The sequence below is a fragment of the Rhamphochromis sp. 'chilingali' genome, assembly GCF_963969265.1.
Source record: "Rhamphochromis sp. 'chilingali' genome assembly, chromosome: 4".
NCBI lineage: Eukaryota > Metazoa > Chordata > Actinopteri > Cichliformes > Cichlidae > Rhamphochromis > Rhamphochromis sp. 'chilingali'.
The window spans coordinates 21539049-21566483 of NC_137948.1; the positions used below are offsets into that span (position 1 = coordinate 21539049).

The 27435-nt window shown below is 40.7% G+C and overlaps 1 protein-coding gene across 3 annotated transcripts in view; it reads left to right on the forward strand.

The window, feature by feature from the left end:
• Positions 1–2385: 2385 nt before the first annotated feature.
• cabp4 (calcium binding protein 4) overlaps positions 2386–27435 on the forward strand; it is a gene marked incomplete at its 3' end in the record, with an annotated part of 34504 nt that continues 9454 nt past the window's right edge. For 2 of the 3 annotated variants that reach the window (XM_080880671.1, XM_080880670.1), the window contains exons 1-5: positions 2386–9424; positions 9809–9910; positions 10266–10395; positions 21640–21670; positions 24464–24607. In XM_080880671.1, the coding sequence (XP_080736797.1) occupies positions 9369–9424; positions 9809–9910; positions 10266–10395; positions 21640–21670; positions 24464–24607 (463 nt within the window). In that variant the 5' untranslated portion in view covers positions 2386–9368. The remainder of the gene's footprint in view (positions 9425–9808; positions 9911–10265; positions 10396–21639; positions 21671–24463; positions 24608–27435) is intronic. The other variant, XM_080880672.1, reaches the window with a different exon arrangement.

The following is a 27435-nucleotide window of genomic DNA, read 5'->3' on the forward strand; positions in this document are numbered from 1 at the left end:
TGGCAGAAAGAGGAAGAAAATACGATCTCAATAATGTGCCAAGTAAAAAAATAAATAATGGGGGTATTGTTCGGTGAGAAAATATTCAATGTGTTTTTCTTGCAACATCAGCTCCGATCCATACAGCAGTTCGCTCATCTGCATCATTTTGTACCTCGTGGCTGTTAGTTGCAGTGGGAATTGCACCTTCTGATGTATTCTGAGTATCCTTCACTCGCTTCAAAGCTGAGAGAAGTTCTGAGATGGTTGTGTTTGTAGTTTGCAGTTTTGGCTGAGCGATGTAGCAGTTTCCCATCATCAGTGGCAGCCTCAAACAACCCGAATCAAATTTATAATATGCAAAGAAGATGACCAAGTTTTGTTTTTTTTAAAGTAATGCTATTCACTGGCTTCTTGATTTGACTTTTTGATCACTATTTTTTTTTCAAAGATCCTACAGTAATAGTGAGAAAACCCCAACAATCAAACGCCCTCCTATAAGCAAACACTTAGTGACAGTGGGAAGGAAAAACTCCCCTTTAACGGGAAGAAAGATAGGCAGAACCCGACTCAGGGAGGGGCGGCCATCTGATGCGACCGGTTGGGGATGAGGGGAGAGCTAGAGATAATAAGTAATGATTAAAAGCAGAGTGTTGAGTGTTGAACAAGGTGAGTGAGGAAGAAATACTCAGAGCATCATGGGAAGCCTACAGCAGCCTAGGACTACTGCAGCATAACTAAGGGAGCGTTTAACTGTCACCGAATCGAACTATAAGCTGTGGACAGTGTCTTAAATCTGAAGCACAATTTTCCTTTTTTGTTACAGTTAATCAACTTAACCTGTTTTAAGGAAGATGGTGAATTTGATTTTTCTACTGATTATGTCAACTGCTATGTCAAAAGCTGGTCGAGTCCTCCAGATCCCTCTAAAAATAACAGCAAAATTAAAACATTTGCAGTGCAGTTGATGAGAGACATTTCTAAAATTTCTTGCACTAAAAGTCGATAACGTGAAAAATGGCCGCATCGGTGTTTCACGCTGCACTAACGGCACCTTTGCCTCCATCCTAACCAAGCTAACAGAAAAAAAAGCCGATTCTACTTAAGTCAACAATTCAAAGGTCCACACTCCATTGGGAGCTGAGTGGACCATGAAATGCACATTATTGTGTTCACTTGTCTGTTTCTGTGAAGGTAAGGGGTAAAATAAGTTTCTACTTCTCCACAAAAAAAAAGCAAAACGCTAAATAAGGGCTTTGGTTGGATGCACTAAGCATATTTGAGCGTGGCGAGGGTTGCACAGGGAATAGGTTCTTCAATAGTTTCCCACTGCTGCGCTGCCTCAACGCGCAAAGAACAGGGGAATGAAGGGGGAGAGAGAGGAATGGAGAGAAAGCATAAAAATTAGATTATGCTTTCTCTCCAGCTTTTGTTTTCCTTTGAGCACAACAAAAAGCCTTTTCTCCATTTGCAGGGAACACAAGGCTGCGGGATTAATGAAAAGTTGTTCTACCGGTGGGTTTCGGTAAAATTACAACAAATTTTTCACTGAAGAGGCGAGGCATGGCTGTTTTGCATTTCTGCGCATTTTGAAGTGAGGTGACATTTATGTGAGTCACGGGTCGTGCAGCAGCTTTGTCCTGTGAAGTGAGACAAAGTTCACCAACTGACCTCTCCAGAGCAAAGCTAAATGCCAAGGAGAGGAAGAACAGAGTTCATCTGGAAAGTTTACACATCTGATGCCAGAGGCTTGAAATTGTGTCATTTATGTTCCTTTTCTCTTTTTTCCCTCTTTGTGACAGTTAATATCATACACAGAAAGTTAAAGATGGTTCAGGTGAAATTTAAGGTGTACTTTCAGCAAAAACAACCAGTGTGTCTGAGCTACTTTGGCAGTCAATAAACTGCGTAGGGTTTAATAGGAGAGAGCCCCGGGGACCCGAAAGCCCATTAAATTCTGTGCCCGACTAACTAACAGCGCGAAAATCTGTGAAATCAGTTAGTTAGGAAATGAAAGGATGAAAAACAGGACTGTACGTGCCATCTACACACACACACACACACACACACACACACACACACACACAGCATATACTCTATACACTGAGCTGCCAATGCAGAGATATCTTCACAGCACTTCAAAAAGTGAATCCATTGTGATTATAGTGGCAGCTTTTAGCATCCCATGCATCGGCGCCTGAGCTCATTACTTAGGGAAATACTTACTTAAATTGATATCTACATTTTCTTCAACTGCCAGTTAATTAACCTCTCAAATCACACATTTTGCCCCCAGTTCTTTCTCTAGCTGCTTAACAGCCTTATTCTTCACATTTACTGCTATATATACACACACACTATATATATATATATATATATATATATATATATATATATATATATATATATATATACTTGATTTAATTCATTAAAAGTAAACAGCAGCAGCAGTATTATGACACTCTGCGTCAAGAGAGTTTCAAAATTTCCACAGATTTTACATGTGCAGCAGCTTGACGAGGTAAACTCTTATGTGCAAAGTTTGAGTTTCACTTGGGTTTTTAGCTCAACCTCTCACCTTTGCTTTGAGGTTATACTCATAACAAATCACGTTAAACATACAAATTTATCCACACACTCGTTTATCTGACTCTGTCTGTGATTAGAGATTTTTCTGGCTGCTTTGCCCTGTCCATCTGCACTGTTTGTGCACTCTCTGTGTTCAGGGTTTGTTTGGCATTTTCTTCTGAGGCTTATTTGTTATTTGCATTATTTGCCCCCAAAGGCAGGCTCAAAACTCAACACATCAAACTAACCTGACAATCCTTTGTAGCAAATAACTGCCTGATATCACAGACATCACTGTGTTTCCTCCCTTCAGATCCTCTTTAAGGCCTTTAATGTTGCTGCCTTCAGTTGTTTCTGGTTTTTACGGCATTCAGTTTTGTATTTAATGACTGAAAAGCGTGCTCTGTTGGGCTGAGATCAGGTGAATGGCTTGGTCATCAACCATACCATTTCTTAGCCTTGAGAAACCTCTGGGTTATTATCCCTTGCACTGTGAAGCACGGTCTGATTATCCTGCTACTTCTATCATCAGCAGTCACATAATCAATAAACACTAGTGGCCCAGTTCCACTGATAGCTATACATGCTCATGTTGTAACATGGCCTCCATCAAGTTTAGCACATAACTCTTCCCATCATTTTGGCACAAGTTCATCTTGGTTTCATCTCAACAGGCTGTTTTATCAATTTCTTTTCTAATCTTGGAGCAGCATGTTGATGATGGTTAACACAGCTCACAGCAAAAAGGACCTTGTTTTAAATCCACCATCTGGCCTTTGTGTGGGGGGTTTGCACACAGAACGGTACTCTGGCTTCATCCCACATGCAGTTTGTGGGTTAACCAGTGACTCGAAATTGTCTGTCTCTTTGTGTTGGCTTTGCAACAGGTTGTTGCAGAGTGTATCTGGACAGGTCAACAGTGTACCTACTTACTTCCCTGTAAGACTGAACTAGATAAGCAGCAGGAAATGGATGGATGGATGGAAGTCTAATCTGAACTGACAGGTTTTGACAGTGGGAGGTTGTGTATATTTTCTACCAACTGACCCTTTTTTGACCAATGGCGCAGCAGTGGATCAATTTTTACAAGTTCTCATTAAATGAACCTAACTTTGTTACTGTTTGTGTTAGAGACAAAAATCTAATGATTTTGGAAAGAAGAGGAGACTAGCATTAACACCTCAACCAATTAGAGAGAGAAAATTCAAATTGTTCCTGAAAGATCAGAATTATTTTGTAATTTTACAGCCAAAACGACAAAACAATTCTGCATGTTGCGTGTATTAATAGCCAAATGATGAAAAGTGTTATTGCTGAAAGTCTGCACTTCAATCAAATATTAATTGTTAAATTTGAAAGGAGCTGTAGTGGTGTACAGAACTTAAAACTACATAAACTGTGTCTTTGTCCAGTAAATTATGAACGATTTAGATGTCAAGAATTATTTGGTCTATTGTCTTCAAACACTAGCCAGAGCTCTCTGAACGTATCCCTTTTGTTTCATCTGTCAGTCTGTTGATGCCTGTTGTGCAATTCGTGACTTACACCTGCCGATAGAAGCACTGCTTTTCCGTTTCAGTGTGTTGTTATTCAGGCTCAGATTGTTTGTTTCTCCTGGACAGTGATATGGACCCTGTGCATGGATGTGATGCCGTGAAATATATATAGAGAGGGACAGAACAGAACAGAATGGTTGATCTTTGCATCTTGAATCTAAAGTTTTTCTCACCAAACTGCACGGAAATGAAATATAAACTGATCAAAACACAGAAAATGGCAAATCTGCAGGAACACAATGTCACTGCCCTTTTTGTTCTTGAGAACAGAGGCGACCGGTTAGATCTATCTACCTAATCCAGACATATTTAGCCAGATAATCACCTTTCATTATATAATCCTCAGGTTAGCTAAGACTGTACACATGCCCTTCATCCACATCTGCTATCCAAGACAAACAAGAAGAACAGTCAGGGTAAGTAGAAGGAAGAAATAGTATCATATTCTTTTCTTCTAGCTTCTTTTGCTGTTTTTATATATAATAATAATTTATAGTTAAGTGTTCAATAATTCAGAACGACGACCACTGGCTGTAGTTCATTTGTAGGGAGCAGGCATTGCATGGAGAACGTCTGAGGCAGCCTGCTCACACTGGCTAATGAAACTGACAAACATTTCCTCTCTGCTTTGTAATATTTGATTATATGGATCCTGAGCTTTGCTGTACAAGCCAGCAGATGGCCAGACCTCTGTTTTCATTTGTTTTGGTTCACCATTTGTGCCCCTGTTGCTTGCTACAATGCAATTGCATCAGCTGACTTATTCAGAGCAGCTCGCTGTGTGATTATCAGGCTGGCCTCCAGAAAAACAGGCAGCGAGAGCTCGTAATTAGACTCGAATTATATACAAAGCAATGGGGAGAAATTCCCCAAATGACAGGGAAAACATGAAAACGTATCTCTTTCTCACCCTCTGTTATCCTGTCTGCACAGAGACCAAAGGCGACAGTCTCATTTTAGAGCCGTGACATGAAATCAGTGCTGGATAGGGGAGGAGGGATGTGAGGATGAGAAAGTGGTGGTGAAGTGTTAAGATGGGTGAAGATAAGATGGAGTGCCAGGCCTGATTGCATTTCTATCGGTTGTTTATGGATCAGACACGGACTGGTTTGGCTCCTCTGGGACCGACTTTCTTCCGACTGGACAGCAGGCGAACGGAAAGATAATGCGAAAAATAAAAGAAAACAAGGAGAGTACACAGGAAGGTGAAGCCACGCCTGAACTCACAATCAATGTGTGTTTTTTGTGACTCTGATACTTTCTGTTATGCATGCCAGAAAGGTTCATTTTTGTTTCAATTTTCTTTTTAGTTAAGAAATACCTTGAAAACCACTCAAACAATTTCCCTAACTGTAGGCATAAATTTGGTTTTAATTTAATGTTCTTTAATAGTATTTTATGGGGAAATTTTAAGTTCTTGTATAAAGCGCCCTGTGGCACACTAGCATCCTTGCTTGTACTTTGCTTCCTGCCCGATGTCACAACCTTAACCTCAGCATGACCCAGGATAGCTGGCTAAGAAATCCTCGTCCAAACAGTTCAGTCTTCAGTCTGGGTGTAAAGACTTCAATTTTTACAAAGGATATAAAAGAAGTGAGTGTAGCAGAGTTTCTTTAACTCTTCATCTTTGCTTCAAGCTGTTAGTTTAAGGCTACGTTAGCCACTAGCAGTACCCTAAGAGAAAACTTTATCTTTGATTCTGCTGCTCTGCTTTTGATCCTTTAAGAAAAATAATACAATGTTTAAGCGGTGTGGTGGTCTGCTTTTCCCAAATCAAAGGCTTTGGGAACTTTTAACTTCTCATAGTCTTTGTAGCCTAGATTGTGTCAGATGTTAACAAGAATTCAACACGCTTCAAATATTTCCCCCAAATAAGAATATCTGCTACACTCATAAAAGAGAGAAATAGCCAATACGACACCACTATATTTCTGAAGTCTGGAGTTGAGCATAAAGGCCACTGCAGTTTTTCAGACGCAGAAGTAGCCATAAGTGCTAAATTGCTAGTTAAGGTGTCTAGACTTTATTTACTATAATCCACGGACAGGGATATTTAGTGCTAACATATTGATATAAATTAATAATAGATAATGGATGGTGAAAATGGTTTACTCACCCAAGATTAAAGAACAAATGTCTTGAATGGCTGTATGGCAACAGTAGAGGCAGTACCTAGCAGACAGGTAGCAGCACCCATGAACACTTACTAAGTGAGGTCTGCAGCTCTTTAGACGTTGTTCTGGGTTCTTTTGTGATCTCTTGGATGAATCATCAGTGGCTTTAGAAAGGGCTTTGTAACCTTTCCAGGCTGATAGATGTCACTGACGTTGTTTTGCCTGTGTTCTTGAGTTTCTTTAAATCGTGGCATGATGTGTTGCTTTTTGAGATATTTCAGCCGGCATCACTCTGTCAGTCAGGTTCTGTTTAACTGATTTTTTGATTCAGCAGAGTTGGCAATAATCAGGCCTGAGTGTCACTAGTAAAACTAAACTCAGCTTTCTAAAAAAAAAAAAGTGGTTAATGCCAGCTAGTTAATGTTGTAACAATGGCAATTGGATAGCTTTTCTCCCCGAATAAGTGAAATCATCATTTAAAAACTGCATTTTATATTTAATCGGTTATCTTTCTCAAATGTCAGAACTTGTTTGATGATCTGAATCATCTTGGGCTACGTTCACACTGCAGGTGTTAATGCTCAATTCCTATTTTTTGATCAAATTCAATTTTTTTGACTGCTTGTTCACACTACAAATAAAATGCGACAGCAAACGCGCTCTAGTGTGAACGCTCAAAGCGGCCCGCATGCGCAAAAGAAGACGTCACACACAACGCGCTCTGTTTAGACCCAGAGCAAACAGTATTGTTTGACTGATGGCCCTTAATATAAAGACTTCAGACTTTACGTTTCCCAATTTTTGCTTTAAGTTATTTTGTTATTTACATAATAATGTAAATAACCTAATAATGATCCTTATTGCTGTTTTAGAGGAGTGGTGCTTCAAAGGATAGTTGCAGATTTCTGTCAGAATCTGTACAAATAACATGCTCACGTTTCTCCAACGTTGTCTTCCCAACAGTTTCACTGACATCTACGCTGGATAGCCAGGAAGCGTTCGCGATGTCTTCTCGGGCGCTTCTCCGCCGCTGATAATTGCCGTCTGTCTTGTGTCAGTGACGTAAAAGACGGATTTAATGTGACATGACCGTTCAAACAGCAGTCGCTTTCTAAAACATCGGATATGTATCGGATTCAGTACCACATACGAAAGTGACCCAGATCGGATTTGAAAATATCGGATTTGTGCCGTTCACACTGTCATAGCATGATAGGATATGGGTCGCATAGGGTCAAAAAAATCGGATTTGATACACTTTTGCCTGCAGTGTGAACATAGCCTAAAACTAAGAAATCAGGAAGGGGGGTAAATACTTTGTCCTAGCACTGTGTGTAGGTTTCACAGGAGCGCCTAGAGTTCTCTGAAAACCTTCCTTTTCAGTATGTATGCACTCAATGTGGGTCACGTTTGCATGACATATACAATGTGTCTCAGCGTCCTTCACTCCAGTGGCTCTTGTGGAGTATATTTAGAATCCCTATTTAGTGTTTAACTCCCAACACCCCAGGCTGGCCCATTCGTCGTCTTCCACATCATTGCAGAACTCAAGTGCAGCTTGCTTTCCATCGTCAGCTGTGTTTGTTGTGTTGGTTTCGTCTAGTCCACCTGGCCCTCCATTTCATTACTTCAATTAGAATGATTAGGATCTAAAATTGCTTGTGTCGGCTCAGTGATTGACAGCAATTGGCCACTTAGGGAGGAGTGCTGCAGACACAAAGCGCTGCTCAACGGCTTGTGTAGTGAAACGGGTACAGGGTGTGCATGCGAGTGTGGCTGTGTTTGTTTACTCTGATGGGAGTTGTGCTCACTGAAGACGAGAGCAATTCTTTAGGCAAACAATGCGAGGCCATTACTATAGAAAGTCCAGATATCCTGCTTTCCCCACAAGTGCAGCGTGAATGTTTGGGAAAGCGGCAGAGACGCTGTGTATATGTGTGTGCTTGCATTATTGCAAGGTTTTGCAAACACTGCAAACTTTTTTCAGTATGCATGTAAATAAATAAATAAATAAATCAGTGTATAGATAAAATAACTTCTGACCACTTCAATTCCAAAACTGTAATTGTGGGTGGACATTAAAAATTCCTCCCCTCTCCATTCGTACAGTTTAATATGCTTCAAGCGTGTTGCAATCAGGACGTATCGTAAGCACACTGATTGTGCGAAAGCATGACAGGCAGGCAATCACTACTCAGTCATGGCACGTTTTGTTCCACCCAGCTGGAGCTGGGAATGTGGCTTGTTTTTTGCCGAGGTGCATTAAACGGTCCAACATAATTTAGACGACTGGCTGGTCTTCGTGTCTCTTCTCATTACAGCCCTCGTGGTCCGGGGCCGCCTTAAGTAGTGACTGTTGGAGCAGATCTTGAGGGTCTGTCTTTGCAGCAGCTTCGTGGCGTGCGTGCTGGTGGTGTGAGGCGTTGGGTTTACAGCGCATCAGTGTCAAGTACGGCCGTTCATCATCAGGCGCTGATACTCAGAACTGCCGAGGCTCGTGACAGAACATTAATCTGTCTCTCAAATTGAAAGCCATAAGTTTCTCCTCCTCCTCCCTCATGAGTTCTGCACATGCGACTGTCATACACTCCCTTTCCTTTCATTTTTCTGTTCGCCATCTTCTTCTGTTGCTGTACTGACATTTCCATCCACACTGTCCTGTGGTCCATGTTTTTTGTTCTGCTGTTTGGGTATATACGCTGTGATTGCATTCAAACTCAAACTGGTCCCTACCTATTTCAGCTGAGCCCCCACCCCTGCAAGTTTTGCTATTACTAACGTTTAAAACTGGGTTTGAGTGACTCCTCTTCCCTCTGGCTCAATAGTTGAATTAAATAGATTTCTATAAATGTGATTAATGCTGTGATGCGGTGTGTAATATCTAGCCCTGTGCTCATTTTTGTTACTGCAACTTTAGCAGCTAAGACAGCCCTTTTAGCTTGTCTCTACCTTGCATTTGAAAAAGCCAGTTCATGAAGACTTTAGTGTTTAATATCAGGTTTTGTTTGGTTGTTTGTTGCTTTGTGTGAGCCCAACAAGCCTTTTCTTCATTATTTTAGAAAGCTCTTTTGGAGCCTTTGCCTTTACATTATGATATTTGTGTCTTTTCCCTCTCTTCCCTTTTGACATTTTCTTTTATCTTCTGGCCAGGATGTCCGTGAAAGGTGCAAAGGGAGGACCAGAAAGTAGACCATCCTCTGCCGCCAGGTCAGTGAAGAAAAAAGTCAAAATTAACAATTCAAGCTCAGTGTGAACCCTAAACCTCTCATTTGGAGCATTTCAGTGGTGCATTTCCGTTGTGTTTGTCTGTTATGTAACAGTACATAAGCAAATTCAGTAGGAAAAGTAATTCTTGAGAGATTGTCTAGCTGATTTTAAACGGTCTTAATAGCTTTTCAAGACATTTTTTTGGGGGGGGGGGGGCGCTTTTAGAAATCCAAAGAGCTGTCATCAGTATCCTCCCATCGTAGCCAGCTTTTTTAATGGGAGAAAGAACTGGCTGTTAGACTCTATCAAAGTCAGTATTTATGTTTCTTTTTCTTTAAATAAATAATGGGACTCTAAGTTGATTAAGGCCTCTCTCTTTCCTAGCACATCTCCACGAGTGGGGAGGGCTGCAGCAGCTGGAAGATCACCTGTTGCAGGCAGATTTAAAAACAAGGCCCTTCAGCTCAGCCTCTCCAAGAAATTCTGGTTATTATCGTTCTCTGTTTCTAATCAACATTGATTAGGACAAGGGGAGTGGGACGTGTAGAGTTGCGCACCCAATTATGTGATACATCACCTGAAAAATAAACTTGTAGAGTTTCCAGGTTTCCAAGTTGCCCTCCTGGGAAACACTGCCTTTCTTCCTTTTTTTCTGGTGATTGATGTTACCACTGATGTCACCTGACTAGGCCCAAGCAGCTGATGCTGCACGAACAAGGGATGGAAAATATTACCTCAAAGGCACTTAAGTGTATTTGGTAAACTGCTGGAGGGGAAATTATAGACTTGGCTTTTATGATGATAGCTCTCAACAATTGGCGTGCAAATGCACTCTTCACAGCTCAAAGTCCCCCACACCCCAGGGGAAGGGCCCTGAGGAGCAGGGTAGTCGGCGTGGTAAAAGGAGCCTCAGCAACAGCTCAACAGTGGCCGCTGCCTACGTCGCCTACCTTAATAAACTTTTTGGACAGGTCAGTTCATGCATATACACATTAATTTAAACAGAACCTGACACTCAATAGTGATAAATAACAAGGTTTCATTCTGGAGTATGTTTACATTCAGGGGTAACAGCACATTTATAAAGGGCAAATATAAAAAAAACTGAGCAGGTGGTGTGGATTATTAAAAAAATAATGTACACAGTCCATATCAGCATGTCCTGGTGATGCTTTTATAGTAAAAATGCCTCTTAATTTAACAGTAACTGCACCTGAATACTGTATGTTTGTGTTTGAAGGGGAATCTCGTGGTGCAGACAGGAATCAAAGAGCAGGCACAGAGATGGAGACACAAAAGATCAAAATGGTTAGGACCCCATCACTGAGTGCTTGGCGAGTGATTACTGGAAGTTGCTGCCAGTCGCTCGTGAAATTAGTTGCAAAAGAGGGTGCTGCACCAAAGACCTTATGATTGTTTTGATCACCAACTTTTCAAGTAGAGAAACTTGAAAATGTGTGACTCAAACTGGAACTGTTCTCCTTCACTGTAGTGAAGTTGTGTCCGGCCACTGAAATCATGGTCAGACACAACATGTTTCAAGAGATGCAACTTTTACTTTGAAAGTGAGTTGTTTGAGTTGCGTGGCACTCTTCACATTTTCACAACTATGTAGGGAACAGTTGGTGAGTGTCTGCATGTTGGTGTCTTCCATGCAAATTACAGGTGGCTCAGCAACTAAACCAATCTCAAAGAGCTTGTAGGTCCAGCATGGTAAACCTCACTGTAACTGGTGTTGCCCATGGGATCACTCACCAGTCTCTAGATGTAGTGGTCTGTTGTTCAGCAATACATTTCTCACTGGCTATTAGCAACCGGTGTTAGGGTGTTTTATCCAGTTTTTCTGTGCTGTGGATTTTACACAGTACGAAGTGAAGAGCACCAGAACCCAGCTGCATGACTATCAAGTTAGCCTTTATCTCTACATGGGACAGACAGGACAGGTGGACAGATCATAAGTTGTTCAAGTCATGGTTGAATCAAAGCCTAACTTTATTTATGAATTTACTTTATATATACTGAATTATTTACACTTCATTGATTAAAAATAGATACATTTTCTGAAAAGCTGTGAAGTGGTTGTAAGTAATCCAGAAAAGTTGGAACACCTGCAGGAATTAGTAGCAACAGCTTTCAAGGCTTGATCAACCTGCACTGACGCAGAACAGCTTTAAATTGTTAAGCCATTTTGTCCTCACTTAAAAAAAAGACCTTTTTGTATAATTCTGAAATGTACATTATTTTTTCAGTTTTTGGTAACTTTACCTTTATATCAATTCAAGCTATTCATTGGACTTGAACAACTTGAACTGCAATAAATAATTGGAAAAACTAGGGTGTTCTAAAAGTTTTAACTGGTAGTATCTGTTGAAAACATGCAGTCATACTGTATGTGCATGTGTATCTCATTTATTCCATGTTTGCTGTCATCATACTTGTCTTTATCTTACTTTAGCAAGGCTAAATCTATTTTGGCATACGCTTAAATGACCTCTGACTGAATTTGTCATTTGTGGTGCTGATCAAACGCTGTAATTGATTAATGTTATATTCTGCAACCTGAAATACATCGAAAGCAAAACTGAGTTTGATTTTAGACACAAATGATGATAACCAGCCCGTAAGAGTTAATATTTTCTTCCACAATCTCCTCCTTTGTCACAGTAACTGCTCAACGTGTACAAGGTGCACCTGCTCCTTTCACTTCAATTGATATGTCCTTGCCTCATCTCCATCAGCCCAGCAGGTCTCAACTTCACAGTTTGAAAACCCCTGGAAACATCCAAAATCTTAAATAGTGGTTGTTTCCTAGCCCTCTAAAAGAGAAAAAATAGCCTTACTAGCATTTATTTATTTTAATAACAATTATGCAATACAAGCATGTGCAGCAAAAATGCAAATGTGTCTCCTTTATGCTACACAAAACACAAACACAGAACCGTGATAAAGTGGAGGTTTGCACAGTGAGTCACAGCTGAATAAAAAAACATTAAATTTAAAGTTATGCAGCCGAGCAGGAAAATTGCCCTATTTATTTAGCTGATTGTGAGCACTAACAATCAGCTGTATGTATAAACACTGCTTGTGGCTGTTTGCAGTGATCCATAGCGATCCAAAAGCAAATGCTCTGTTTGTAAACCGGTAATTGTTAATGTGGAATAGGTCACATAACCATGGAAATCAGTATCATTACCAACTGCTATTAATTCAAATATGAAATTGAGACTGTGGGCTGTAATCCATGTCCTTTATGCCTTGGAAAAGAAAAAGGGGGGGGAAGCACTCCAATAATTTCACAAATGATTTAATGCCTGGACTCTGTGTCATCTTCCAGTAATGCTCTGCTTGGCTCGGGTTAAGAATTGGCTCTTTTCACGGCTGATACCATGATCCCAGGTCCCTGCAGGATGTTACAGAATATTTCAAAAAATTACAAATGGACATGAGCCAAGAAACGATGCACAAGCATCCTGATTTTTGTTGGAAATATTAGCTGATTTACACATGAAGCACTTAAAATCATAACATACAATGATTTAATTTGACATATGCCATGTTCAACGCTCCTGAACAAATAGTAAAGTTCTTCTCATGTATTATATGAGGAAAAAGGCAGGATTTATTTTATATAACTGAATCACTAAAACCTGATAAGCAGAGAGTCTATTATAATGTTGTTTTTACACAAGATTAGGACTAATCAGATGTAACAATACTCAGCTATAGTCATTTTGGAGACACATGGTGGAATTAAAGACCACAATATACAGCCAATTCAACCCTTTGAAGATTCGATTTGAGTACAATTCTCAGTCATTTCAGGTATGTACAGAGTAATGATGGGAAGAGTCGGTTCATAATGGTCATGAATATAACAGTGGACATTACTAGTCAGTCTTCCTAATGAGCCAATATCCATGAAGCATGAATAGATGACATTAGTGATTTGCCCAGGAGAGGATATCTAATTGTTCTGAGAAAAGTAAACGTTCCCTCGGCAGGATTATAGGCTGCATTAAATTTGTCGTGCAGCTGGTAGATTAGATGGGGAATGCTGGTGTTGCACATGTTTTCAAGTGTGAGAACAAAGTTGTCCTTTTCATTAAAAACTGTAACAGAGATGATCCTCCCACAACTGAAACCATAGTCACAGTGAAAATTTGCCACATCTTGATTTGTTGTATTTTTTGCATATTTGTCACACTTACATGTTTCAGATCATCAAAAACTTTTAATATTAGACAAAGATAAACCAACTAAATACAAAATGCAGTTTTTGTATGATGACACATTATATAATACAAGAAACTCAAAAGTCATTGAGATCTGTCAGTGAAGGAAAGGGTTACAAAGTTATTTCTAGTGTATCCCGGTGAGAGCAACAAAAGGAGAAAATTTAAAACAGCTTACCGAAATTACTCCAGGAACACATCCACGACTCATCCAAGAAGTCACAGAAGAACCCAGAACAACATCTGAAGAACTGCAGACCACACGTCCAAGAAGAAGACCACTGTTGACCAAAAACAACACAGAGACTCACCTCTGCCCTAAAACAGCTTTATGATCTCCAAGACTTCTCGGAAAATATTTTGTGGACCCACAAAACACAAGTAGAACTTTTTCAAAGGTTTTCATCCCATTACACGTGCATAAAACTAAAACAGCATTTGATAAGAAGAACATCACACCAACAGTCAATCATGGTGGCAGTAGTGTGATGGTCTGGGGCCGCGTTGCTGCTTCAGGACCTGGACGTCTTGTTGTAACTGATGGAACCATGAATTCTGCCCTCTACCAGAAAGTCCTGAAGGAGACCCATCAGTTCCTGCTCTGAAGATTATGCAACAGGACAATGATCGAAAGCAAGTCCACATCTGAGAAAACAAAAGTAGCCTAGTCAAAGTCTGGACTTAGATCATATTGAGATGCTTTAGCACAGGGGTGGGCAAACTTTTTGATTCGTGGGCCACATTGAGTTCTAACATTTGACAAAGGGGCCGGAACAGGAGTAGATAGATGGCATGCTTTGAAAACATCACCTCATTGGGGGAAAAATACACATCTTGGGATATGGAGAAAACATGTGCTTTAATTTCCAATGAAAATGAAGAAAAGCATTACAATAAAATCTCTGACTTCGAAATGAGCCTTTAAACACTGAAAATCAAATAAATGAATATTTTATTTTAAAGCACTGAAAGTTCTGTTATCCTTCAGGATATCACATCACTCTCCTCCTAACTCTTTTTTTTTTTTCCAAAAACGGTAGGAGATGCAGATGTACTTGTCCTGTTCCTTTTATTCAATTTGTTTCCCCGGTGCCAAAAGTCAACAACGACCAGTGCAAGGACGAAACAGTTGCAGCAAGTCAGTCTGTGAAGCGTTATAGTTGATCTGCGCGCACTGTTCATTTTAACAACGTGCGTATCACGGAGAGACACACATTTTAATGGGAGCAGTGTTGTTGGTCTCCTTTTTTAGCCAGCGCATCAAAGTCTGGAGTTAGTTTTGTTGTGGCGATTCTCAGGATTGATCTGAGGTGTAGGTCTGTTAACTTGGATCTGTGGCTGGCTTTGTTGATGTTCATGACGCTGAATGTCTGTTCACACACGAAGGTAGAGCCGAACAAAGCCAACATCATCTGCGCTCTTCGCCTTAGATTTGGAAACGCGGCATCATTGAGTGAAGCATAGAAGTCATTTAGTTTCAGAGAGCTGAACTTCTCTTTTAAGGCAGGGTCAGACTGAAGGTCGATGAGTTCGAGCTGAAGCTCCTCTGGAGCTGTTTCGGGGTCTTGTGACAGAGGAAAGGCCACCAATTGAAGTGACTTGTCAATTTTATCGAAATCCAAAAACCGACGGCAGAATTCTCCGTGCAGTGCATCCAGTGACTCACTGTATTTCTTTACTTTTGCTCCGGCCTCTTTCAGCGTGGCTAGTGTAGGAAAATGAGTGAATGACTTGTTCAAAATCTGCCTGGAGAATAAAGCCAGCTTGGATTTGAAGGCTTTCACGTTTGTGTGCATGTCATGCACAAACTGCTCCTTCCCCTGCAGTTTCACATTGAGCTCATTCAAGTGTGAAAATACGTCCGTAGCAAACGCGAAGTCACACATCCAGCTCTTGTTGCTCAGCTCAGGAAATTCATCAGTCTTCCCCTGCCGCTCCAAAAACACACCAATCTCCTCTTTGAGCTCCCACACTCGTTGAAACACTTTGCCCAAACTCAACCAGCGGACACGGGAGTGATAAAGCAGGTCCTGGTGATCCGCATCAGTTTCCTCCAGGAACGCAATGAACTGACGGTGCTGAAGTCCCCGTGCGCGTATGAAGTTGACAAGTTTCACCACAGGATTCACAACATGATTCAGCTGTAACACCGATTTACATAGAGATTCCTGGTGGATGATGCAGTGGAGGAAAATCACATCCTGGTCAGAGTTTTCATCTTTCACTTTATTCTGGATTCTCCTCAGCAGGCCAACGTTTTTTCCCGTTAAATTTGGAGATCCATCTGTGGTGACGTTAACAAGCTTACTCCAGGGAAGCTTCATGTTTTCGATGGCAGCAGACACTCGTTCAAACAAGTCCTCTCCCCGTGTTTGTCCTTTCAGAGACTCCATTGTCAAAAACTCCTCCGTTATTTCAAAGGTTTCGTTGATTCCTCGGATAAAAATGAGGAGCTGAGCAGTGTCTTTGACATCGTTGCTTTCATCCAGTGCTAAAGAATAAAAAGTGAATGACTTCGCCTTTTTGTTTAATATGCTGGTGATATCTTCATCTATTAGTTCTACACGGCGAGTCACTGTCCGCCGTGATAAACTGATTTTCTCAAATTTGTCTTTGGTCTCCGGGCACAAAATACCTGCTGTCTCTACCATACATTCTTTTAAAAACTCGCCCTCTGACAGTGGTTTGCTGGCCTTTGCTATTTTGAATGAAAGCATAAAACTGGCCTTGGTACTTGACTCTTGAATGGCAGTTTGACGGTGAAAAAAACTTTGCTGAGCCTTCAAATTAGCTGCCAACTTCTCAGCAGCAGATTCCCGTTCTTTTGTTGAGAGCTTGCTAGCATAATTTGCGTGCTTTGTGGCAAAGTGACGGCTAATATTATACTCTTTAAAAACCGCCACAGTTTCTTGGCATATCAGGCAAACAGCAGATGATCGGTGTTCAGTGAAAAAATATTTAGTTGTCCACTCCTTTTTGAACACTCGACATTCTCTGTCCACTTTCCTTTTCTTGGGACCGCTCATCTTCATAGAGGGGCGGTAGGTCACAGGGTAAAGTGCAAACGTGGAGTAATAGGCCTACGCCGCTTCACCTCAACAAAGCCAATATATCTAGAGTGCGCCATCTAGTGAGGAAACATCAGAATTGCAGGGGAAATAAAACATTAACAAGGTTAATTTATTAAATTTTTTTCAAGTTTGGCGGGCCGGATCAAAACGTTTAACGGGCCGCACGTGGCCCCCGGGCCGTAGTTCGCCCATGCCTGCTTTAGCATGACCTGAAACAAGCTGTACAATACTGCAGTGTGACTGAAAGAAAACAATTCTGTAAAGAAAAGTGACCCAAACAGTGATGTTAAAGACTCATGGTCGCATTTCATAAATGTCTGATTGCAGTTCTTGATGCCAAGGGTGGCAAAGCCAGTTATTATGTGTTGGAGGCAAATACATATTCACACGGGATAGTTGCCTTTTTCTAGTAGATGAAATCATCATTTAAAAACTTGTATTTACTCTGGTTATCTTTGTCTAATATTACAATTTCTTGGGTGATCTGAAACATTTAATTGTGACAAATTATGTGACAAATGTGTTTCAGTAAGTGCCCCAAAATTGCACCATGGACGGCTGGTTTCTGGGTTTAAAGGTTGGAGTAAATTGCTCTCCGCTGGAGCCTAAACCAAAAAAACAAAGTCATAGGTTTTCCTCTGTGTTATTTTCCCCCCATCTCCCCAACTGTGTGTCATCACCTCTCCCATAAAAAGCAAATCTCACTTTTCTACACTGCTAGAAAGCTAGTTTTCTTTTTTTTTAAGTTGGAAGAATAAAAAACAAAACAAAACCTTGTTTGCAGCTCAGTCCCGACTGTCTGCTGTTTTACAGACTTCCATTTTATAGTCATGGTCAATGGAAAAACTGCTTTTTGTGCCACAGGAGACTCATTTGTGGCAATGCTGAGAGTGGCCACTGAGAAAAATGTTGTGCTAGAGCCGAGCACCAGTTTTTCTCTTTCGCAGTCATAATATTCACTGACTCTGCAGAGGAAAGAGGGCAGAAAGTAAATGCTACAAAATGTACTTTTACTTTACTTATTTTTTGTGAAGCTGGCCTCTGTCACAAGTAATCATATTAAGTTAAAAGGTCATTTAACTGCAAACCACATTGTTTCTCTAACTGCTAGATTAATCTTTAAACACACACATGAGAAGGATTTCCTGAAATTTCCTGAAATGAAACCCACCCCAAGAGGAGCTGTGCGCCTATGAACATTTACAGATGTTGCATAACTTGATCTCCTAATAACTAACGACTGTTTCAGAGTTGCAGCCCATTTATTGGAAAAGGAAGAACATCTCACCATGACCTTGGGCTACCGCGGACAATTTTACACTCCTCTCCGACTCACTACGTCACCTGCCATGACTGATCTAGCTTGTTTTACCGTGGCGGTCTAATGTTTGAATTTACAAGTGATGCTTGGACACTGAGGTAGAGAGACCATATCCTGCAGCCTTCCTAATCTCAACACAAGTAGCAAGATTCCCTGTCAGCCTTCATCAGATCTAATCGAACAAGCGGCTGGCAGAGAGAAGAAGAAAGACAACTGATACATGTGCACATCAGACAGAAGCACAGTTGAATGCAAAGCAAATCGCACTGTACTCTGTACTGTACACTGTAATGTCACTGCTTTGTGGGTTTTTGAGAGCCTTTTCACTTCAATGCTGATGCATGCTAATGTGAAACTTCTTCTCACATGTGTACATGCGTCATACTTACAAAGCAGTGTGCTGCTCAGTGGGCCACATGAAGGCAGACAAAATGAAATGAACCATTAATGGGCTTGTTCTGACGGATGAATTCAGAGCCTGAGTTGCATGCGAACTAATCATTTCTGGATGAAAAAAAATCTAATTAATATGTTGACCTTGCTATGTGAACATGCCTTTTTGTGGTTGCAGGATCCTGTGCATGGTAAACAGTGGTGCAGCTCTGCTGGCGCTATTGAGTTTTTGTTTTTTATGCAATGACTATTTTACAACTTAAAAGCCTTGTATAAATTACTAGTGCCTTAATGTTTTAAGTAGCGCCCACATTTAGTAATATAACTGGTGCAATTGCATCTTGACGTTGCATTTATGTTACAAATCTTGCTGGCAGTTTTACACAGTGAATAATCATTTGAACGCCCGCCATGCGGCGCAGCTTCCAAATAAACGACAGGCGCCTTTTCCTGATGCTATTGTGCACTTGAACGGGATGACCTTGTGTGATTTATGAATTAGACAGGCTGAGTGCCAACATGCATTAGGAAGAAAAATATTGCACTTCTCTTTGCATTTCATTACCCGTGCTGCTCAGATTTCCCTTTTTATCTCTCACTTTTCGAGCATTTAAAAAAATGAACAACTCGAGGTTGAAGAACGGTTTGCCTTCATAAAAGTAGCAGTAGAGTAATGAAAACAGACACTTGGTTAAAAGCAAGGGTGAAACAGTAATAGCTCACAAGCAAGGGTGGCATGGGTTCTGGGGTGAAGTATTTTTTATACTTGTAGGTAGGGCTGTTCGATATAACGATATATATCGGATGACGATATGGTTTCATTTTACGCTATCGTTTGTTTCGTGGTGTCGCAAAATAAACTGTTTACGGCAATATGTTTTCATCGTTTTGATGGTCACTGTAGTGGCTATATTAATTTCTTAAAGTTCTCTCTTTCTCTTATATTTTATATAACCACACTACACCTGTTTTTATGTGTTGTGGTTAGCAACAATAACGGTAACAGCATCGCGTGTCCGCTTGTTTATGTTCCACATAAACCTTTCACAATAAAGCTCAATATCCTGTTGAGACTTTTCAAAATAAACTGAATCACGTGAAAGAGCAGATTATTTACGGATGAGAATTAAAAAAGAGCCGCCAGGTGCTAAAAAATAAACCTTAGTTTATTTTTAGAACAGGCTTTTCCCCGCAGCACGCTGTGTAAAGAAAACTGCAGCCGTTACAACTTATGTCTAAAAATGTATAGTTTCATGCATCTGTTAAAACACTCGACTCCAGCTACATGACGCGCAGCTGGAAACACTTCCCGCAAGTCGAGATTCACAGAATTTACAGAAAATGTTACATTTTTGTGATTTATATCGTTATCGGATGATAGAATTCTTGTATCGGGATATGAGATTTGGTCATATCGCACAGCCCTACTTGTAGAATATGGAACTAATTAGAAGCAACTGAAATTCAACAGTGTCTCTCTTCTGTATGATACGCAGTATTTTTTCTCTACCCCTTAAAAGCTGATGAGGAGTAATGCTTGAAGCTCTTTTTTTCTGAACTGAGCGGTTTCTGTTATAATTCAGGCCTGCTTATAGAACAAAATGACTGAGTGTGCAGCAGAAATTAGTGAGGGTGGTCTGTCCCTATGTAGCTATGCCTGGAAAGTCTTGAAAAGATAGTGTGTTGTACAGCTCACTCCATGCCCTTTCATTTAATGATGGTTTCTTGAATTTTTTTATGTCTACTTTGACCTTGAGTACTAACAAGGAAAGCAAGGATGCTAAGACATCCAGCCCCTTATGCTCCCCAAGCCCCAGTATATTATTGTTTGAAGTGAAGTTTGAAGATGATCCATAAAAAATTGTGGGAGGCAAGAAATATTCAAGTGAATAGATATTTCATCATTTTTGTACTGAGCCTTACCAATCCCAAGTCCAAGTATTGAAACACAAGCCCACAGCAAATCAGCCAACATTTGTTCTGTACGTAATCAAAGTTTGTTGTTTCTTTGAACTTAGAGATATCCTTGGGCTTCTGGTGTCTTTTTGCTAAGCAGCATTTCCATATGTCAGTCTCCATTGCTCTGTAAGATGACTGAGTTAGCATGTTTCTTGCTTTTTCCCCCCGTGGACAATGCTTTTGCAGTAGAGTTGCACACTGTTTGCAAGCCCTCGAGTCAAAACACTGTGCTGCAACCATCTCGCTAAGGACACATCATCTCAGTGCATCTACAGGATGATTAATGACATTTCAGTGTGATCTTTTAATATCTAAGCTCTTTTTTATGCAAATTCAAATCAGCACATGTTTGCAAATGTGCTAATTAGAACACTCTCTCAAGGGCATGTGATATGTGACTATTAAGTTGTTGTTGTTTTTTTCAAGGGCTTACATATTGTAGTGTGTGATGGATCCTTGCAAAACTGCCAAACCACAAAGCCCATCCTTTTAAGTCTGCATTTCTTGCCTACGGATATGTATTCCAAGTGATTTCCAAGTTATAATGTCTTTTCATTAAAACTGCCTGTTTGTAGCCAAACATATAACATCATATTACTATTTTAAGCCATCAGCACACCTAAATTTCACTGTCATCTATTATTCTTAATGACTAGGTGGAGATTTTGTTCCTAGCTTCTAGCTTTGCCTCACTCTGAAAATATGGAAATGTTAGAGGGAAAAAAGGGAGAAAAAGAGATCACCCTGAGCAATTGTCAAAACAAGGCAGAGAATACTGAATGTTTCACACGCGGCTATATGCAAATTATATATCTTGTGTCAAGTGTGTGTGTGTGCACATGTGTATTTTTGCTTAACCGTACCTGTGTTTCTTTGTGACAGTGCAAAGTTTCTGCAGCTCACTGTTATGTTATGGCTGTGCATGGGTGTATATTCACACAATGCTGGGTCTCCCTCAAGACGCCGTGTTTGTGTATGCACGCGCGCGTACACTAGCGTGTCATTTTGCAAATTAGCAAGACATGTCGCTGGGTTAAATCCCATTAGAGTTTACTGTTGGCATGCAGCAACAGTGCTGACATGATATGCATGTTATTCTAATTTAGTAGTCAAAAACAGATGATCACTGGGATGATTCTCAGGAGAATTCACAGTTTTAAAGCCAGCCTGATTTCACATCCCCCATTCTGATACTGTTGTAATCATTTCTACTGTTGTTTTCTTTCCTCTGCTGTGCAGGAGAGGCAGCTGATGCCACTGGAGATAGATGGTAAGATGTTGTTGAAGGTGTAATTGCAACGCAAGCACATGATGAAGTAAAAGATAAATTACTAGTCAATACACACACCACTCAATATTTAACTCTAGGCAAGATGGCAATACTTCTACGAGAGGCACCACCTTACTATACAAAATTCCGTGAATCTTCAAAGCGTTCACATCCCACGGTGTCAAATATTCCCTTTCTAACTGTAGATAATTTATCGGAATTTCAGGAGTGGGACTACATCTCTACCCATGCCCCTTCCGGTTCTCTATCTATATGTGACACCCAAAAATCCCCCAAATATTTTTCTATTAAGGATTTAGACTTAACCTAGCCCACTATTATTCAACGCGTGCATATCTAAACGTCAAAAATTTCTGGCACAAGGATGCCAGTGTCACTGTTTTCTATCTCTTTTCCCAACCATGGCTCAAGTGGTTGGGAAGTGTATCTGTAACCGGAAGGTCGCTGGTTCGATCCCCGGGCTCTCTGTCCTGGTCGTTGTGTCCTTGGGCAAGACACTTCACCTACCGCCTACTGGTGTTGGCCAGAGGGGCCGATGGCGCGATATGGCAGCCTCGCTTCTGTCAGTCTGCCCCAGGGCAGCTGTGGCTACAACTGTAGCTTGCCTCCACCAGTGTGTGAATGTGAGAGTGAATGAATAGTGGCATTGTAAAGTGCCTTGAAAAGCGCTATATAAATCCAATCCATTATTATTTTTTGCAAAGTGCAGAAGCAAAATTTTGGCCCCCGGGATGTCAGGTTCTTTCTTCTCTATCCCGCCTTCCCAAAATGCAGCAGGAAGCTTTTCCCCCACTGGGATGCCAGTTTTCTTCTCAAATACTGGTCATTTGCAAGCGCAGCAGTAAACATTCCTTACACCAGGATGTCAGTTTCTCGGTTACTGTTTCCTTCTTTGCAGACCTTTCTGGGACCAGGTGCTGTTTTCTCTGCCATCTGTCCATCATTCGCAAAATGCAGAAACAATGAACATTACTGGCACCGGGTTGCCAGTTTCTTGCTCCACTATCTCTCCTTTCCAAAAAACAGTGCAAATAGTGCTGAGATAGCATTCTTTTTACAGCACCGGGATGCCATTTCTACTTCTACATTGTTTCCTCCTTTGCAAAATGGAGCTGCAAACCTCTTGGCACTGGGATGTCAGTTTGTTTCTACACTACCCCTTTTCTGCAAAGTTCAACACCTAACCTTCATAGCATGAGGGTGCCAGGGCAGCTTCCATTAACACGTGACCAGGTTTTACACCTCAAGCCCCTTCTTTACAACCAAATGATGTTCATTCCTCCCTGGACACAGCAATTTTTCCTCCCAATCTACTGGTTCCAAGCATTCCTACCAGTTGTATTTTTGCAACAGCGTTTGACCTTTGTAATGCACAGTCATTTTTGCTTCCGGGGGATGCCTTCTTTGGGGATCTGCCCAGCGTGGGAAGCACCACCAGTCCCCTCTGAGGCCTTCCCCAAACCGCAGCCTCAATTTACATTCAAGCCATCTGCCATTAAATACTAGACATGCTGTCAAACCTAAAATGAGAATGTTATCCCAGCTAGTAAAAAGATACAGTGTCCATGTTATGGTGCTGGGGCTGCTTCAGCTTCAGGCACCGAGTCGACCTCTAAAAAATGCACATTTTCGAGATTGAACTGGTGTTGAAGTGTATCACAATTTTGTCAGGTTTAGCAAAAGATTGTGGTTTGGGTTTAAATATTATTTTTCACAAGATTCATGCTGAAAAATGATGGTTTCTCTGTGCTATAAATCTGATGTCATGTGCTTCCTTTTTAAACATGTGACAACCTGGGAGTGAGAGATGTGTTTCAATATTGCTTAAATTCTGTGTCACCACGCTGACACCAAAGGGGAAGACTATTATTTAACATGTATTCCAAGTTTGGGCTACACCTCAGAATACATTTATTTATTTATGTTCTAGAATTTTTTACTTCAGATGTGCTGCCCTTTGTTCAGTGATCCTGGTGGAAACAGGCAACAAATGATCAGTTCTTTGTACCAAAGTCATACACATTTAACCTACATTAACTCATTCACTGCAATTGACGTCTATAGCCGTCAATTGCAGTGAATGCGTCAATGGGTTTAACTCATTCACTGCCAATGGCTGGCAGTGAATGAGTTAAGAGCTAGTTTCCCAGACAGTGATCTAGTCAGCAGGCTCTACATTAAACAGTGCGAAACTAGACCTACCTGCATGTTGGAAAAATTAAGCCAGTGTAAAAGTGCCTTAAACCTGCATTCTATCTGAAGGCCAGCAGATGCCGATAGCAAGTGGCAAAAAATCCTATAGAAGCCTACAGGAAAATGACTCTCTGTCCTGACCTCTGTAAACACTTTACAGAATAGTTTCAGTCAATAGACTCAGTCACTCATTCTGGGTCGTACTGTCTATTTTGGCTGGAGGATTCTGTGCTATGAAAGCACACACTCCACAGACTCTCTTTCCTTGATGGAAGATCTGTCTGTGGGATTGAGGAGATCCTCAAAATATCTTTTTCACCATTAGTTCATCAGTGTTACATTCCCACCATATTGCCAGAATCTCCTTGAAAGTGCAATAACTTTTGTACAAAATGCAACATTTGTCTCCAGAATCATAGACACGTACCTTTAAACACACACCTATCACACACTAAAGCTCAGACTTCTGCTTGTATCTGCACACTGTGTGTGTGGGTGTGTGCGTGCACGCTTGACTCTTGGGAAAACCCAACTTTACGGTTTGCTGCAGTCGATGGAATTTGTTTATGTGTCTGTCAGAGCTTCAGGAGGCCTTTAAGGAATTTGACTATGATGCGGATGGCTTCATCCATTACAAAGACATCGCAGACTGCATGAGGACCATGGGCTACATGCCTACAGAGATGGAGCTCATTGAGATCATCCAGCAAATCAAGATGAAATGTAAGTATTTATCTGGCAGTGTGCATCTATAAGGACCCATTTCTCCCTAAGAGGCTAAAGCACGCGTGTATAATTGATGGATCTTTCAGTAGAGTGCAGGTGTGAATGTGTGAGTCGTGTGTCTGCACAAACCCACGTGCTTGTGTTCTTTCCTGTGAGTCCTTGAGGACCTCATGTTTGCCTTTGGAGTTGGGGACATTCAAGACGTTTTAGCAAGCTGATTAATGGTCCTCATGCTGCAGGTGCTGGGGGTGTACGAGTGTTAGTCTACATGTAGAAGTGTGTGTTTACACTTAATCTTTCTCCCGCTGCCCTTAATGTTGTTTGCCTCTGCTTTCTTTTCTGAACGATCGAGAAGCAGATATGTGTGTGGTAAGTGTTGAAAGTTTAAGGTGAATCATCTTTGCAGCTAGAATTTTGCCATAGCCTGGAGTGAAGCGAACTGTATCACCTACCCGATGTCAAAACAACTTTGTTCAGAAAATCTAAAGGGTTCTATTAAGACTATACGCAAAATTCAGTGGACGGCCAGGATTTTTCACATAGATCATGCTACTATCTGCAATTATTAGGATTATCATAATATTTACTATTGTATGCTTTGAAGCCCAATATCAGCACACCTGCACATCATGAGAACTCTTATTTTCATGTTTGTGTATGGCATTATTTGAGCAGATTATATTTCTCCATAAATAAGAAGCATCATAATTATTCTCCTATGAATAGCACATCATATTTATATGCAATAACACAACATAATATGTATAACAATTCAATTAAATGCATTCACTTTGATGATGTGTGTTTTTCTTGAATTTTAATTGGCTCCCACTGAATGCATGTGAAAGGCAAGAAAAAAGATGCAGTGAGGAAGGAAACGTTAATCCTCTAAACCATGATCTGAGGTAACATTCATTTCTGATGACAGCAATATAGCTCCACCAGCTGAGTTAGTTTTTAGAGCTGTGGGGTGACTCCTGGTAGAGTATGCTTCATGTTTTATGCACTGTACAATAATGCCAAGCAGCAAACTGATAAAATGCACAAGAACCACTTACTCTGAACAATAACAACCCACATGAAAGTATCCGTCTTATCTTACCTTCACCTTTGCCTGCACAAGTGACCAAACAAACAGTTCAATCTTTACTAGGAAAAGTGAAGTGCTAATGTCAGATCAGCTACAGATCATTAAAGGACACACATTTACCAGCAAATGTCATTTCGGTCCATTAAAATACCACCATGCTCCTTGCTCTTTCTTTCTTTTTCCCCTGTTGATGTTCACAACCGAAGCTCAGCCTTCCAGCAGCCAAAACAATGAGAAAACAATGCATTACATATTTCCACAGAGACACAGTTTTCTTGCTCTTATTGTAAAAAAAACCCCCCATATTATGTAAGTGTTTTTGTTGCAAAATTGGATGACTCAATGTCATTACGGCAGAAAACTTTGATATTTCCTTTCATTATTTGTATGTAGCTGCTTTTCAAAATAGTCTTGCCTCTGGAATTATTTTAAAATACTAGTGTGACTCAGTGCAGAGCAACCAGAAAAATATGAATGAATGAAAGAATGAATGAATGAAAAGATGCACCATATGGACAAAAGTATTAGGCCACACCTCCTAATCTTTGAATTCAGGTGTTTCCAGTCCACGTAGTCTGTCTTTACAAACATTTGTGAAAGAATGGGTTTCTTTTACTGAGCAGTAAAGTAACCGGATGTCATCTCTGTAAGCAGGCATTTAGTGAATTTCCTAAATACCCCACAATCAACTGGAAGTGGAAGCTATTTCAAGACCATGTGGCAGTAGCAGACCATGTAAAGTTACACAGCCAGGTCCTTGGATAGTGTGTAAAAGTCAGCAACGCTCCTCTGTCATTAAGATCAGCACAAAGACTGTGTGCCATGAGCTTCATGACATGGTTTCCATGGCCTAGCAGCTCCTGTAGATGTAATATGTGGGTGGGCCATTACTTTTGTCCTAATAGATAATAAGAATAATACTGAACTGTGAGTCAGTAGCAACTTCACCACACCTGCTCCAATAAAGCTGGGTTTTTTTTTTTTCAGCTGTGATCTTTGGGGACCAGAGTGCAGCTGGCTTCCTCTCCTATACCAGATAGTAAATTAGGTTCAGCCAGTGTCCCCAGTGTAAATAATATCCTGATTAGATTCTTAGAATGACACCAACAAGGATATTGTTGTGGCAACGTTAACCTCGCTCTCATGAATATCTCCATCTAATGTGCACCCCTGCAAAAAGTGAACTAAAACTCATGCAGCAAATACAGCTAAACATGTAAAGGGGAAAAAATGCCTCGCGCTTTAATCACTACTGTCACAAGGTGTAAAACTGCAGCCATGAAACGGGTGACTCACACGTGAAGCTTTGCACATCCGTATATAACAAGAACCAGAAAATAGATAAAGTGATGCCTCACACAGTGTAGAGAAACATTTTCCATCTGCAGCTAAAAGGAAAACCTTAAGAGAAATATTGAGCACACCAGGCCTTTAGAGGTTGCAGCTGTGTGTTATATTTCATGCCGTGTCTCATACTCTGTGTTGAGTGTGGCTTTGGTGTGATCACTAAGGTGCTGTCAGCTTTTAGATATTCTAAGCTCGTCCTCTGTAGTGTAATCCCTCTAGATTGATTATGAAATTCATCCACTTTTTTTTTTCGAGAACAACTATTACGCTATCAATTAAAAATAATCATAATCTCCTAAGGCTTTTGGTGGAGTTTCCTCAACCCTGTGATCTCACACTGACCCACTTAAGGCTCAGAAATTCTTCAAGGCTGTGTCAGGAATCCCCC